At 47.2% G+C, this 13,100-nt stretch overlaps 1 protein-coding gene across 2 annotated transcripts in view; it reads left to right on the top strand.

Annotated features, from left to right (window-relative positions):
• Positions 1-417: 417 nt before the first annotated feature.
• Positions 418-13,100, top strand: part of GNAO1 (G protein subunit alpha o1) — a 352,130-nt gene continuing 339,447 nt past the window's right edge. Inside the window, exons 1-2 of one of the 2 annotated variants that reach the window (XM_075940405.1) lie at positions 418-1,003; positions 1,230-1,272. In XM_075940405.1, the coding sequence (XP_075796520.1) occupies positions 886-1,003; positions 1,230-1,272 (161 nt within the window). In that variant the 5' untranslated portion in view covers positions 418-885. The remainder of the gene's footprint in view (positions 1,004-1,229; positions 1,273-13,100) is intronic. The other variant, XM_075940404.1, reaches the window with a different exon arrangement.

Raw genomic sequence — 13,100 nt, 5'->3', positions numbered from 1 at the left:
GTGAGCTCGGCTAGCCCCCGGCCTTGGCACGGGGCAGCATGCATGCGAGGAAAGGGGAAAGACGCCTTTGAACCTCACCGAAGTCCATTGGCCTGGCAGAGCTTTCCTGGAGGGGTCAAAGGGAGACAATGACGAGTTGTCCACCCGCAGGCTCCTTCCTCCCCGGCTCCAATTGTTTCCCAACTCGCGCAGGCTGCAGAGCGCACAGGGCCCTACCTAGGTACCCCCCGGGGCTGCTCCCCGCCCTCCTCTCGCTGGATCCTCGCTGCACCTAGGGATGGAGCGCGCGCTCTCCTCCTGCCAGGAGCCGCGGGAGCAGCTGCTCGCGGCCCGGGAGCGCCAGCAGCCCACCCTGCTCTGGGAGCATGCGCGGGCGGGCGCTGCGGACGTCACCAAAGCAGGCGAGCCCGTGAGTGCGGACCCCTGGCGCAACTCCCCCTCCCTCCTTCCCTCCCGCCCGCTCGCTTTCCCCTTCTGCTTCCCTCTCCGCCAGGAGCCGCCGAACGATGCGATCGCTCGCAGCCATCGCCGCCGCCCATTAGAGACCCCACAGCCTGCATCAGAGGAAAAAAACCCTCCAGCCAAAGCAGGATCCACCCTTTCCCCTCCCCCCGCCGAGCCCTCTTCCTCCTCCTCCTCCTCCTCCATCAGGAAGAGCTCAGCCTTTTTTGCACCAGCCCCGTGCCTGCCTGCAGCCCTAGATCTGCCCGGCTCCCCCTTGGATGCACTGATTGCTAGAGAGAGGGAAAGGAGGGAAGGGCATTCACAAGAAAGGGGAAACGTATTTGATTGCCCAGATTTTTTCCTGGGGGTTCATTTTTCCCCCCTTTCTCTTGGAGTGTCTGAGAAGGGGAGAGGCGGCCGCCGAGGGTTTTTTTGGCCATCATGGGATGTACACTGAGCGCAGAGGAGAGAGCTGCCTTGGAGAGGAGCAAAGCGATTGAGAAAAATCTCAAGGAGGATGGGATCAGCGCCGCCAAAGACGTGAAATTACTCTTGCTAGGTAAGCAGCAGCTCCCCCCCCCCCCCACTCCGCCCCGCCGACCACATCCCTACCCATTTCCTTAAGTCATGTTTTCTTCCCATCTGTGCACATTCTGTCTTGGGAAACTGTATTTCACCAAGATAACCCCCTCCGTTAACACAGCTGCTCCCTTCTGTGTAATTTCCTTTATCTCCTTATGTTCTCACGTTCACTGGATCTTTTCTTTCTGTGTCTGTCCCAACAGGGGCTGGAGAATCTGGGAAAAGCACCATTGTCAAGCAGATGAAGTAAGTCCTTTGGGGCTAACGCCCTAGAAGCGTCGATCATTTGCCTTGAAAAAATCTAGACATTCCTCTGATTTTCTTTGGAGGGGGGAGCTTGTGAGAAGGGGCTTCTTTAGTTGTAAGAATGCCTGTGACCGCCATATTTATCTGAGAATTACTGTGGTTATCGTGTTGTGGCTTGTGGACCCATTAGTATGGCACATCTGTAGCAGTGATTTCTAGTGGGGAAAGAAGATGGAGGGGGATCCAGCCCTTTGCTCACCGAGGATGACCAGGTGTCTGCTGTTCATGGGGTTGGTGCTGAATTGGATGTGGTGTGGTTTCTCTTTTCCCTCTCATAAGGTGTGAGAAGCTGCCTGTGGTTGGGGGTGGGGTAGGATGGGTTTCGTAGAAGATATGAATGGCACAGATGAAACCAGGACATCATCATCCTCTGCATTTAAGCTTAATGTCAGGTTTTTATCTCCTAGGCTCTCTCCTCTCAAAACACACACTCCCTTCCGTGTTTTACCTCCTGACGTGAGCTGCTGGGCCGGCTCCCTGTATTTGTTTATTTTAAAAATCTGCCTGTAATGCGGATTTAAAGCAAGGCTTGCTGCCACTCAAAGCCCTTTTTACCCGAGATTTCCGCCTTTCCTGTTGATTAATTAAGACGTTGGCTGCTGATCACCAATGAAAATTAAGGGAGTTTTAAAAAAAGAACAGAACATTAAAACAATTACACAAGGAAACCTGCTCCGCTGTAAAAGCCCTTTCCAAATCGGAACATTGTTCCTCTGTCTTCCCCTCCCTCAACCCTCTCTCCGGGGCATGGATGTATTTTAAATCTCACGAGGCTGTCTGGAAGAAAGCGGCGAACTGCTGCGGTTGTGTAGGGTTGGACTTGCCCAGGGGTTCTTCTGTGACACCTTTGTGCGCGCACACGCTTGCTAATTGGGCAGTTGCTATGCCATAAACGCGCGCACACACATTGATTCTCTTTCAAGTAAGCAGTGATGGTGGGGGGGGGGAGGCGAGGCAGGCTAGCGAAAGGGGGGGAGGGTATTTTTATTTTGTAAGTACATGAGAAATGTCGGGCTTACCCTGGAATAGCCATGACAAGCTCATTCAAGGTGGCGCCATCACTGAGCAGCCCCTGATCGCAGGCTTAGGAGCGTCCCTGCTGCTTGGTTTTAAAGGCCCAGGGCGGGTTTGTTATTGATCGGTGCAAGGCTGATTGCAAAGGGAGTTGCTACGCTGACCCCCTGGGGGAGGCTCCGAGAGCGATGCCCAGCAGCGGGTGTGGCGGCCTGTCATTGCCAGAGGTGGCCTGGGGGAGCGGGCCTCCCTTGGAAGGCTTTGAGCAAAGGGAGGGGACTCTGCCTGCAGAGCGGCTGTCGGCCGGGCCGGTCCCCACGCCGCGGCGCCAGCTGCGAGCTTTCAGGCGTTCCGAGTGGTGGACAGCGCCCAGCAGAGCCTGGAAAAGTCGATCGGCCCCGGCAGCTCGGCAAAGCTCGGCGGCCGCCGGGAGCCTGCCTCGGCGGCGTTCGGAATCTGTCGGGAGACACAGAGCAGCGTCGGAAATGGCCGAAGGGGTTCGGAGCCGCTCGGTGCGCTGCCCTCCCCCGCCCACCGCACACGTTCGATGCATTGTCGAGCGATCTGCAGGTTGGGTCATTTTGCCATTGAACAGGATCGGTCCCTTCCCTTCTGGGCCCCACCCCGCTCTCCAGCTGTTTGCCATTTTGCCACCCGGGGGAGGGACACTGTGATCTGTTTTCAGAGAAAAATAAGGCGACTTCCAGAGAGGGACGGGGAAGTCCAGTTTTCCATGGCTTTAGCTGCTTTGGCAGTCCTACCAGACATCTCCCATGGCTTTTTATAGCGTTGTTTGTGTTTCAGTAAAGACACACTCAGCTTTCAACTCCTTGGAAAGGTTTGCAGTTACAGGTTTGTCCTTTGGTTTATTGGAAAATTTGGAGTAGGAAAGGGAGGGTCTGGAGCAAATTAACATCAATACATTAATAAATGCATCTGTCCATTAGATTGTCTGCAATAGACTTATCCAGGTATGGCTTTGTGTGTGTGTGCTGACATCCATGAATGTATCCCTTCCCTTCAACCAGAAGAGAACACATTGAAATCAGCCTTAGAGATGATGGGTTGTAGGATGAGTCTGGAGCAATGTACACAAAGTGACTAGGCATATCAAGTTACTGTACAGTAGCTCTGTGTAGCAGCATTCATGTTTTTAAAGCAAGACAGGACAAGATAAATATAGTGAGCAGAAGCTGTTCTCCGTTTATTAAGTAATAATGGTAATGATCCCTAGTTGTTTAAGATCTACTGTACATTGTAAAAGCAACATATGATATGCTTACCCTACTATACTTGAGTTAAATATTCCCAGAAACCTGCCTTACATTGTCAGTAGTCAGAAGTGAGAGGTGTCTTTTACTGTGGAAACTCAGGAGAACTGTAGGGTGGAGATAGCAGTGTTGCTATGAATACAGCAGGAGGCATATTCAGAGAGCTGTTCAAAGTCTTTGCTGTTGGGGAATTATGACTGTAAAATGAACAACATGCTGATATTTATATTTTGGAGATTATTAAATATGTATATTAGGATTTTATCATGGCAAACAGTATTATATAACATTCTAAAGTAAACCTGATTATAGCACATAAGCCTGATGGGAACCTAATGAATTCTTAAAAACTAAGGTTAAACTGTGTGTTTGTTAGAATGAGATGAGAGACTGATGTTACTTTTAAGCCACATATTTAGGGACCTTACAAATTCATGACCCATTTTGGTAAATATCACAGTCCTAGGATTTAAAAAATCATAAATGTAATCTTTTCAAATCTGAAATTCATGGTGGGGGGATTGCAAGGCTATTGCAAGGGGTTGTGGAATTGCCATCCTTCTGTGTTGCTGCTGGCAAGAGGGACAAACCCATATCATGCTACTCTTACTTCTGTGGTACTGCTGCTGGTGGCAGAGGTGCCTTCAGAGCTGGGCTCCTACCCAGCAGCCCATAGAGCTTCCTGCAGTCAGGGAGGTTCCTGGAGGTGGAACGTCAGGAGCACCCATGCAGGAGAAGAAGAAATCTGATGCCTTTGCAGTCTGGCCAGGACTAGCAGCTGCAATCTGGTGCATAGAAGCAGCATTCAGGTCAGGACCCAGCATTTCGAGGTTCAATGGGCCTTGGGCTGATTTGGTGAAAGCATTACCACAGCGCCCCCTCTGACCATAATACTTTGGGCTGTCATCCACCCGTAAGGGCAGCTCTGTCCTCTCAAAGTGATGACTCCACTCCATACCATGCCATCCTCACTTCTGTTGGCAGTGATGCTTTCTTCAGAGTTGGGCACCTGGCCAGATGTTACCACTCTCCAGCCACCTCGTTCTGAAGAAGCGGCGAGGAGTCCTGTGGCACCTTATAGACTAACCGAAGTGTTGGAGCATAAGCTTTCATGGGCAAAGACCCACTTCGTCAGATGCGTGTCACGAAGTGGGTCTTTGCCCATGAAATCTTATGCTCCAACACTTCAGTTAGTCTATAAGGTGCCACAGGACTCCTCGCCGCTTTTGCAGATTCAGACTAACACGGCTACCCCTCTGATACTAGTTCGGAAGGCAGCACAGAAGTAAACAATAACAACCATGAAATCTAGTTATAGGAGGATGGCAGACTAAATTTCATAGTCCATGATTCATTTTTGGCCATGAATTTGGTACGGCCCTACACATATTGATAGGTTCTTCCAAGTGAATAACACACAAAAGCAAGATACTGTGGTAGTTTTCACAGTGACATATATGGTTTGACAATAAAATTGAAATCTTGTAGGTTGAATAATGCTAAAACCAAGGAATAGATAGTATGTGCTGGTAATAGTAGATTGAAAGTATTCTTCTGAGACAAGCTAAGTGCTGAAATGTTAAGGAGTGATATAAAATGTGGAAGATAAAAATTAAGTAATTTAGGAGCTGTATTTAGGATTGGGATTAGGATTAGAATGGCTTTATAAAACCTAATAGTTGTGCAGCACCTTATAGACTAACACAAAATGTAGATGGTGTCATGGGCAAAACCCACTTCTTCAAATGAATGGAGTTTAAGGGATCCAGTTTTCAAATACATAGCACAGAGAGGGTATGGGGGAAGAGGAGGAAAAAAGAAGAAAAAATGGGAAAGAAATTGTCAATTAGAGCGTCCCTCCTAAATGAAACTGACAAGAATACTTATGACCCACTTTAAGTACCCTTTGTTTGGTTTATGTCATTAGGATGTGGACTGTAGCGGGCCATCCAGCTAATATCTTTGTTTAGACTTCTGTTGTCGGAATCAAACTTGTAAATGAAATTGAGTTCTGTAGCTTCCCTGTTGAGCTAGCTTTTGAAATTGGTTTGAAATAATATGGTGACTTTGAGATCCATTAGTGAGTGCCCAGGGTATGTCTACACTACCCCGCTAGTTCGAACTAGCGGGGTAATGTATGCATACCGAATGTGCAAATGAAGCCCAGGATTTGAATTTCCCGGGCTTCATTTGCATAAGCGGGGAGCCGCCATTTTTAAATCCCCGCTGGTTCGAACCCCATGTAGCATGGCTACACGGGGCTCGAACTAAGTAGTTCGGACTAGGATTCCTATTCCGAATTACCGGTACACCTCGTTCCACTAGGTGTACCGGTAGTTCGGAGTAGGAATCCTAGTCCGAACTACCTAGTTCGAGCCCCGTGTAGCCGCGCTACACGGGGTTCGAACCAGCGGGGATTTAAAAATGGCGGCTCCCCGCTTATGCAAATGAAGCCCGGGAAATTCAAATCCCGGGCTTCATTTGCACGTTCGGTATGCATACATTACCCCGCTAGTTCGAACTAGCGGGGTAGTGTAGACATACCCCCAGGCAAGTTAAAATGCTCCAACAGGTGTTGGTGTGTTGCCTTTTCAGATATCTAATTTGCATCCATTAAATTCATTCTCATAGAGACTGTCCAGTCTGGCCAATATATATGGCAGAGGGGCATTGCTGACAGTTGATAGCATAGATCACATTAGAGGATATGCAGTTGTACGAGCCTCTGATGTGGTGGGTTACGTGGTTAGGTCCAGAGTTGGCATCAGGGTTGAGCAGGGTTGGGTTCCTGGATGAGTATGATGGAGGTGTGCTTCATGGATACTAGAAAGAATTTGTTTGAGGTTCGGGGGTTGTTGGGGGTGAGAATTGGTGAGTCCTCCAAGGTGTGAGAGAGTGAGAGGTCATTTTCCAGGATACGCTGTAGATTGTTGATAAACCCCTCCAACACATTAAGTTGGTGGCTGTAGGTGATGACAAGTGGTGTCCTGTTGTTTTCTTTGTAGGACCTATCTTGAAGATATTACCTCATCCACCTTATCCCTCTTATATCTTGCAGAGGCAGTTCTGTTTGAAATCTAGAGTGGCATCCTTTGTAGTGAGTCATAGGCTGACATGAAACATTTAGTCCCATAGAAAATGTTCTAGAGAACTAACTAGACCCTTGATGAGTTCTGAAAAGATAGATAATATTTTGCGGGGGTTTTGGCTTGATTAGCTAGTAGGTTGCAAGAGATGGGAAAAACCTAGCTTGAATCATCACATGTTTAAAAAAATTCAACTGTTTTCCTGCTCTTTGAGCACACAGCTAAACAAAAACTCTAGAGCCTGACTGTCCTCTTAGTTATGCTGCTCAGTTATCATTAGTGTATGATAATCAGACCCCCTAAATATCCATGACACAATGTGCTTATGCAGGGGAGGACGGAGGTAGCATGGATCCCCAGATTGCTGGTGGGGTCAGGAGAATAGACACCGTTACTTGTTCGCTGTATCTGTGGAGGTGGGCAGGAGTGAAACATGGGCAGAGCCTTGATTGCACATCTCCATACACTAGCCAGCAGACCTGTTCTGGCACAGAGGATTTGCTGCAGGTCACAGACAATTATGTCTGACCTGGAGAAAGGCAGTGATCTGTGACTCTCTCATAATCACAGTTGATTGACTTGTCCATTCCTGAGGCAGAGCTTAGGGCACTTTGTAAAGTCACACTTTAGTCCTAAAGTCCTCTTGAGTCTTCTCTGACATCTATTGCTTCAAATCAGGAGTAATTCTGTTGAAACCAGTGGAGGAGAATCAAGCCCTAGAGCCTTAAAGGCTGATCCTGCAAGACACGGAACTCCCTAAGCTTTCACTAGAGGTAAGCAGGCTCACTACCTTGTAGGACTGTACCTGAGACCTTCAGGTCTCCTGTCTGTGCACATATACTGCTTAATTCATGCTCATCATATCAGCCCTCCCCTTGTGTGTGCCAACATTGTGTTTTTAGTTCATCCATGATGGATTTCAGAGAGGAGATATCACATCTTTGGCAGGAACCAAATCTTTTAAATTATTCCTTTCGTAGGTATTTTTAGCACAGGGAATTTGTCTGCCTAGTCTGACTTCGCAAAGTTCAGTTCTCATTGTCTTACATATAATTAAAATATATATAGCAGCATATCAGACCAATAGAGGAGTTCAGAGTTTTGGGATACAGTGCATAAAACTGAAATGAAGGGAGAACAAACACACTAACAAAACCAAAATATAATAATCAGCTCCAAAATTTCATGGTAAAGAATATAGTTGCTTTATTAATTTGGAGACATTGACATTAAAAATATATAAGTAGAATTTCATCATAATTACTACTGGACCACGCCCTGATCTGCATTGGAATTTGGACCAAGTAAGAACTAAGTATATTAACTGAGGCCTGGGCTATACCAAAAACTTAGGTTGCCCTAGGTACATCACTTTGGGCTGTGCAAATTCATGTCCTGTGTAACAGAGTTAGGTCAACCTAGTCCCCCGCTATAGACGCAGCTGAGTTGATGGAAGATTTTTCCGTTGACCTGATCTAGAAGAGGTGCATTTATTACAGTGGTAGAAGAAACCTTCTGTCACTGTGGTAAGAGTCTACAGTGCTCCAGCAGCAAAGGTGCAACTAGGCCACTGTTGTCTTTTTAGTGTAAACATGCCCTATGAAATATACTTAGGCCTAGTTTACATTAGGATTTTACCCTGAATTTAGCCCCCCACAGTCACTTATCTAACACTACTAAATCTGTTTTTCCGCCCTAAGGGGCTACAGAATTCGAATCCTGTAGTTCTGCTTTTCACAGGGTGTAAAGCTATTCCCAACCATGCATGTCCGAAATTATACTGGTGTAGATGCTGAGTTGCCAGAAATCTAACCCCATTGGCCTCCAGGAGGCCTTTGCAGCTGTCTGCCATGATCACTCTGGCCATACCTTGTGTCACGACTGCTCTCCTCCCACCAAGCTCAAGAAGCCCTGGGAACTGGAGAAGAGCCTGTCCTATTTGGCCAGCTTCATGAGCACTTGGTGAGAAAGTAGCACATCGCAACATGAGTGTCTCCAACATTCCCTCAGACATTTGACATCTGCGAGTTCTGCTCCCATGGTCTCCACTCCTCAGGGCCACAGAAGAGCTCCAGCCAGAAGTGCATGGGAGATCCTAGACTTCACTGAGGTATGTGGGGGAAGAGTCCATCCTCTAAGACCTCTGCACCAAGAAACAGAATGCTGACACGTGTGGCAGGATCACTGCCAGCCTCAGGGCCAAAGGCCATACTAGGACCATTGAGCAGTACAGGCTCAAGATCAAGGAATTGATGCAGTCATATTCAGAAGGCCAAGAAGCAGAGCAGATGCTCTGGGATGGCACCTCACACCTGCCACTACTATGACCAGCTGGATACCATTCTGGGGGCAGGTGGGTTGGCCAGCTCCCCTGCTGTGGTTGTTGAGTTTGCCCATGATACACCTGCAGGAGGGAAGGGTAGCATGGGCCACAAGGAGGAGGAGGAAGAGGTGGAAGAGAAAGAGACCAACCTAAGATGCCTGAGAGCTGGGAGTCTATTCTCGTGGAATGAGGAGTAACGGTAGTTCAAACTAGGAAGCCTAGTTCGAACTACCTAGTTCGTGCCGCGTGTAGCCGTGCGGCACGGGGTTCGAACGAGCAGGGATTTAAAAATGGCGGCGCCTCGCTTATGCAAATGAAGCCCGGGATATTCAAATCCCGGGCTTCATTTGCAAGTGCGGTATGCCTACATTACCCCGCTAGTTCGAACTAGTGGGGTAGTGTAGACATACCCTAAGTGCTTTTTCACTCTCCAATTCAGTGGTAGGCTCTGAAAATGTGGATGTGCTACCTTAGAGAACATTCAGATCTTGCCTGTAGGGGCCACACGACTCTTTGCCTTCTCAACATTGGGGTCCCAGAACTCGATCATAGTAGATTCAAGCTTATCTCATAGTGTAGACCAGCAGAGTTGAAAAGATGAAGCTGACGAGATGACGAGATGAGCAGGAGGTGCCTCCATGCTTTCTCCCCCCTAAGTAATGGCGGTCCAGCTGAGTCCCTGCACTCTCCCCACCCATTCGGCCGATTTTTGCCAGCGGTGGCACCTGTAAGATGGCGGCCCTGCTGATGGTCTGTGATCCTCCCTGCCTCTACCCATGAGGGTGCGAGATGCACTTGGGGAGGGAGGAGGTGCTAAGGAGGAAGGAGCATGCATGCTGCCAATTGCCGCTCTCCCTGCCCATGTGGCTGTAACGGCCACGCTCCCTAAGGGGGCAGCCTCACTCTGGGGAGTGTGGGAGCAAAGGGGTGTTAGCTGAGGGCATGGTGGGGTTATGGGCCTATAGGAGTCAGAGGTTAAAGAGTCAAAGGGCATGGGGCATAGGAGTGGGGGTTAAAGGATGTTAGGCACTGGGGAGCAAGGAGCTTAGTCAGGGCTAGGTGGACAGGAAACATTTTATTTGCATATCTGCATATTCATTATTTGTATAATGAATATGCAAATATACATATAAAATGTTACCAGTCCGCTCACAGTTTGTGAATGGGTTTGCCGGTTTGCAGCATAAAAAGGGTTGGGAACCACTGGTGTGGACAAGCCCGCAGGGATTTAGATCCAAAATTAAACATGAATCAGAGACTGCTAAAATCTTGCTACACAGCTCCTGAAGGACCTTTAGGGAGTAAAGATGGTGCACAAAAGAGGGTGTTTTATCAAAATAGGACTTTGGTGAAACTGTGAAGTAGAAGGCATGTTTACACTAGGAAATTATTTCAAAATAACTAAATTTGAAATAACTCCCAAAATAACAACATCGAAATAGTGTGTCCCCACTTTGGGGGGGGTCTCAAAATTAGTCCAATGTTGGCTTTGTTATTGTGGATGCACTATCTTGACTTAGAGCCCCAGGAAGCACTGGGGAATAATTACTTTGAATGACTCTGGAGAGTAGTTATTTCGAAATAGCAGCAGCAGAGCATCCACACTCATGCTATTTCAAAATAATTATTTTGAAATCAGCATTATTCCCTGAGGCAAGCAGAAGTACAGATTTCGAAATAACCATCCCATTATTTCAAAATAACGGGCTTGGTAGTGTGAACGGTCTGCTTATTTCAAAATAATAACTCTTTAGAGTAGACCAAAGCAGAAAGTATTAATAGAAGCAGAGAATCTTAATTTCAATGTCATCCTCAAATGAAGACAATAATTTTGTAAATGGAAAAAAACAAAAGGATCTAATTCTTAGCCAGTAATGAGCAGTAGAAAAATGAACGTTACACATAACAGAATCCAAAATGGGGACAAATCCCCAAACTCAAATTTGAAGTAGTGTAATACTTGGTTAAATCTCATTAGTTCATTTGTGATCTGAGGGCAAATTCTTCATGGTTTACTAATTGAACTTCAGCGTGACCACTCCTCTACGGAGGAGGGGGAACGATTTTGCCTTCACAGTTCTCAATGAATGGAAAATGAAATAGAAAATGAATGGAAATCTTGCCAGCCTAGGATTTTGGCCACCTATCTTCTCTTCATTCTTTAATGCAGAATTCTGATGTAGAAAACTGCATTTAAAGCAAATATCATTTATGATATATATGACAAATAACGGAGAGTAATGGATACAGTTGAGCACTAAACTGATTCCTTTATCACTAAAGATGGAGAAGGGAAGGAGGAACTGTAAGGCTGCATCTAGACTGGCATGATTTTGTGCAAATACTTTTAACAGAAAAGTTTTTCCATTAAAAATATTTGCACAAGAGAGCGTCTATACTGGCATGTGCCTTTGCGCAAAAGATTTGCTTTTGCACAAAAGCATCCGTGCTAGTGTAGACGCTCTCTTGTGCAAGAAAGCTCTGATGGCCATTTTAGCCATCGGGCTTTCTTGCGCAAGAAATCAACTTGGCTGTCTACACTGGCCCTCTTGCGCAAGAATACTTGTGCAAGAGGGCTTATCCCTGAGCGGGAGTGTCAGAGTATTTGCGCAAGAACCACTGATTTTGTACAGTATAAAGTCAGTGTTCTTGCGCAAATACTCGCGGCCAGTGTAGACAGGCGGCAAGATTTTGCTCAAAAGTGGCCGCTTATGCACAAAATCTTACCAGTCTGGATGCACCCTAGGAGTTTTGGCATTTTAGACCTAATGCCATTTCCTTTTAAAAAAAATTCTTTTGGGCTCATTTTGTTTATAGAAAATATTGATGTTTTTGTTCTGCTTTTCATAACACAAATAAATGATGAGATAATGAAAAACATCCCTCAGAACTGTTAATTAAATAACACAGAGTTTTTTAAAAACCATTTGTGCAAGTTACATGGGTAGAGGATGGCAGAAGATTACTTACCTGATTCCAGGATTCAGGCTGTATTCAAATCAAAACAAGCAATTGCAAAATACTGTTGCATGATACTAGTATCTAGCATTGATCAGTGAAATTGACAATAATCTCATGCTAAAGGAAAGGGCCCTCTAATCTGAGGCTCAGTTATTGTCTCTGTGTTGTTAAAAATTCTTTTAAAAATATTTCTTAGTGCACCAGTAGTGATGTTCACTTCCTGAGCTCTAGAACTAAGTGGAAAAAAAACCCCTCTCCTGAAGGACGGGAATTGGGGAGATATTTGATAGCAAGTCTGTTTTCAATAAGAGATCAATAATAATTTTTAAATTTATGGGAAATTAACAGTAGCTGGATGGAAAGAGATGTGAAGAGCCAGTAAAAGCACACATTTGCTTTTTGGAACTTGCACTATTCCTGTTCTCAGTCTCCAACTTCACTGAATTCTTACTTTTCTCAGCAGAGCTTTAATGTGAATATAATTTGATGTTACAAACAAACAAGCAAAAGTCTCTGGGATATTTAGGGCTTGATCTTGTCTTCTTACTTATCTGACTCTCTGATCCCCCTGATTAAATAGGCTTGGTACAGGAGACAAGCCAAGTTGATGGGAGCATAATTCTTCCTGCCAGCCCAGAAGCAAAGTGTGTGTTGCCCATTCAGTTGGACTATGGCTGCTATTGTAGCCAGTGGGTAGCTGTGACGGGGTGAAGCAACCCCGTCACTCACGCGGAGCGAACGGGGCAGCCGGGGAGCAGACAACCGGCACGGCAAGCCTGAGCGGGGGAGAAGGGACGCGTCATCACGCGGCGCCAGGGCGCGCCGGTGGTGACGTCATGGGGGCGACGCCGAGGAAGGCGGAAGGGAGGGGGAGGATAAAAGGAGGAGGGGCAGCCGGGGCAAGGGGGTTGGAGCCGGCAGGGCCGGGGACAGCGGGACCAGACCCGGCAGCGGCGGGACCAGCGACACCAGAGCCAGCAGCGGTGGGACCAGCGGCGCCAGAGCCAGCAGCGGTGGGACCAGCGGCGGCGGAGCCAGCGGGGGCAGGAGCCCAGGAGAGGGAGGAAGGAACCGCGGGAGCCAGGCAAGCAGGCAGCGAAGGCGGCTGGGGAC

This window comes from Pelodiscus sinensis, chromosome 12 (assembly GCF_049634645.1).
Source record: "Pelodiscus sinensis isolate JC-2024 chromosome 12, ASM4963464v1, whole genome shotgun sequence".
NCBI lineage: Eukaryota > Metazoa > Chordata > Testudines > Trionychidae > Pelodiscus > Pelodiscus sinensis.
The sequence above is the reverse complement of the archived record's forward strand: the minus strand, read 5'-3'. Positions and strand labels throughout refer to the sequence as shown.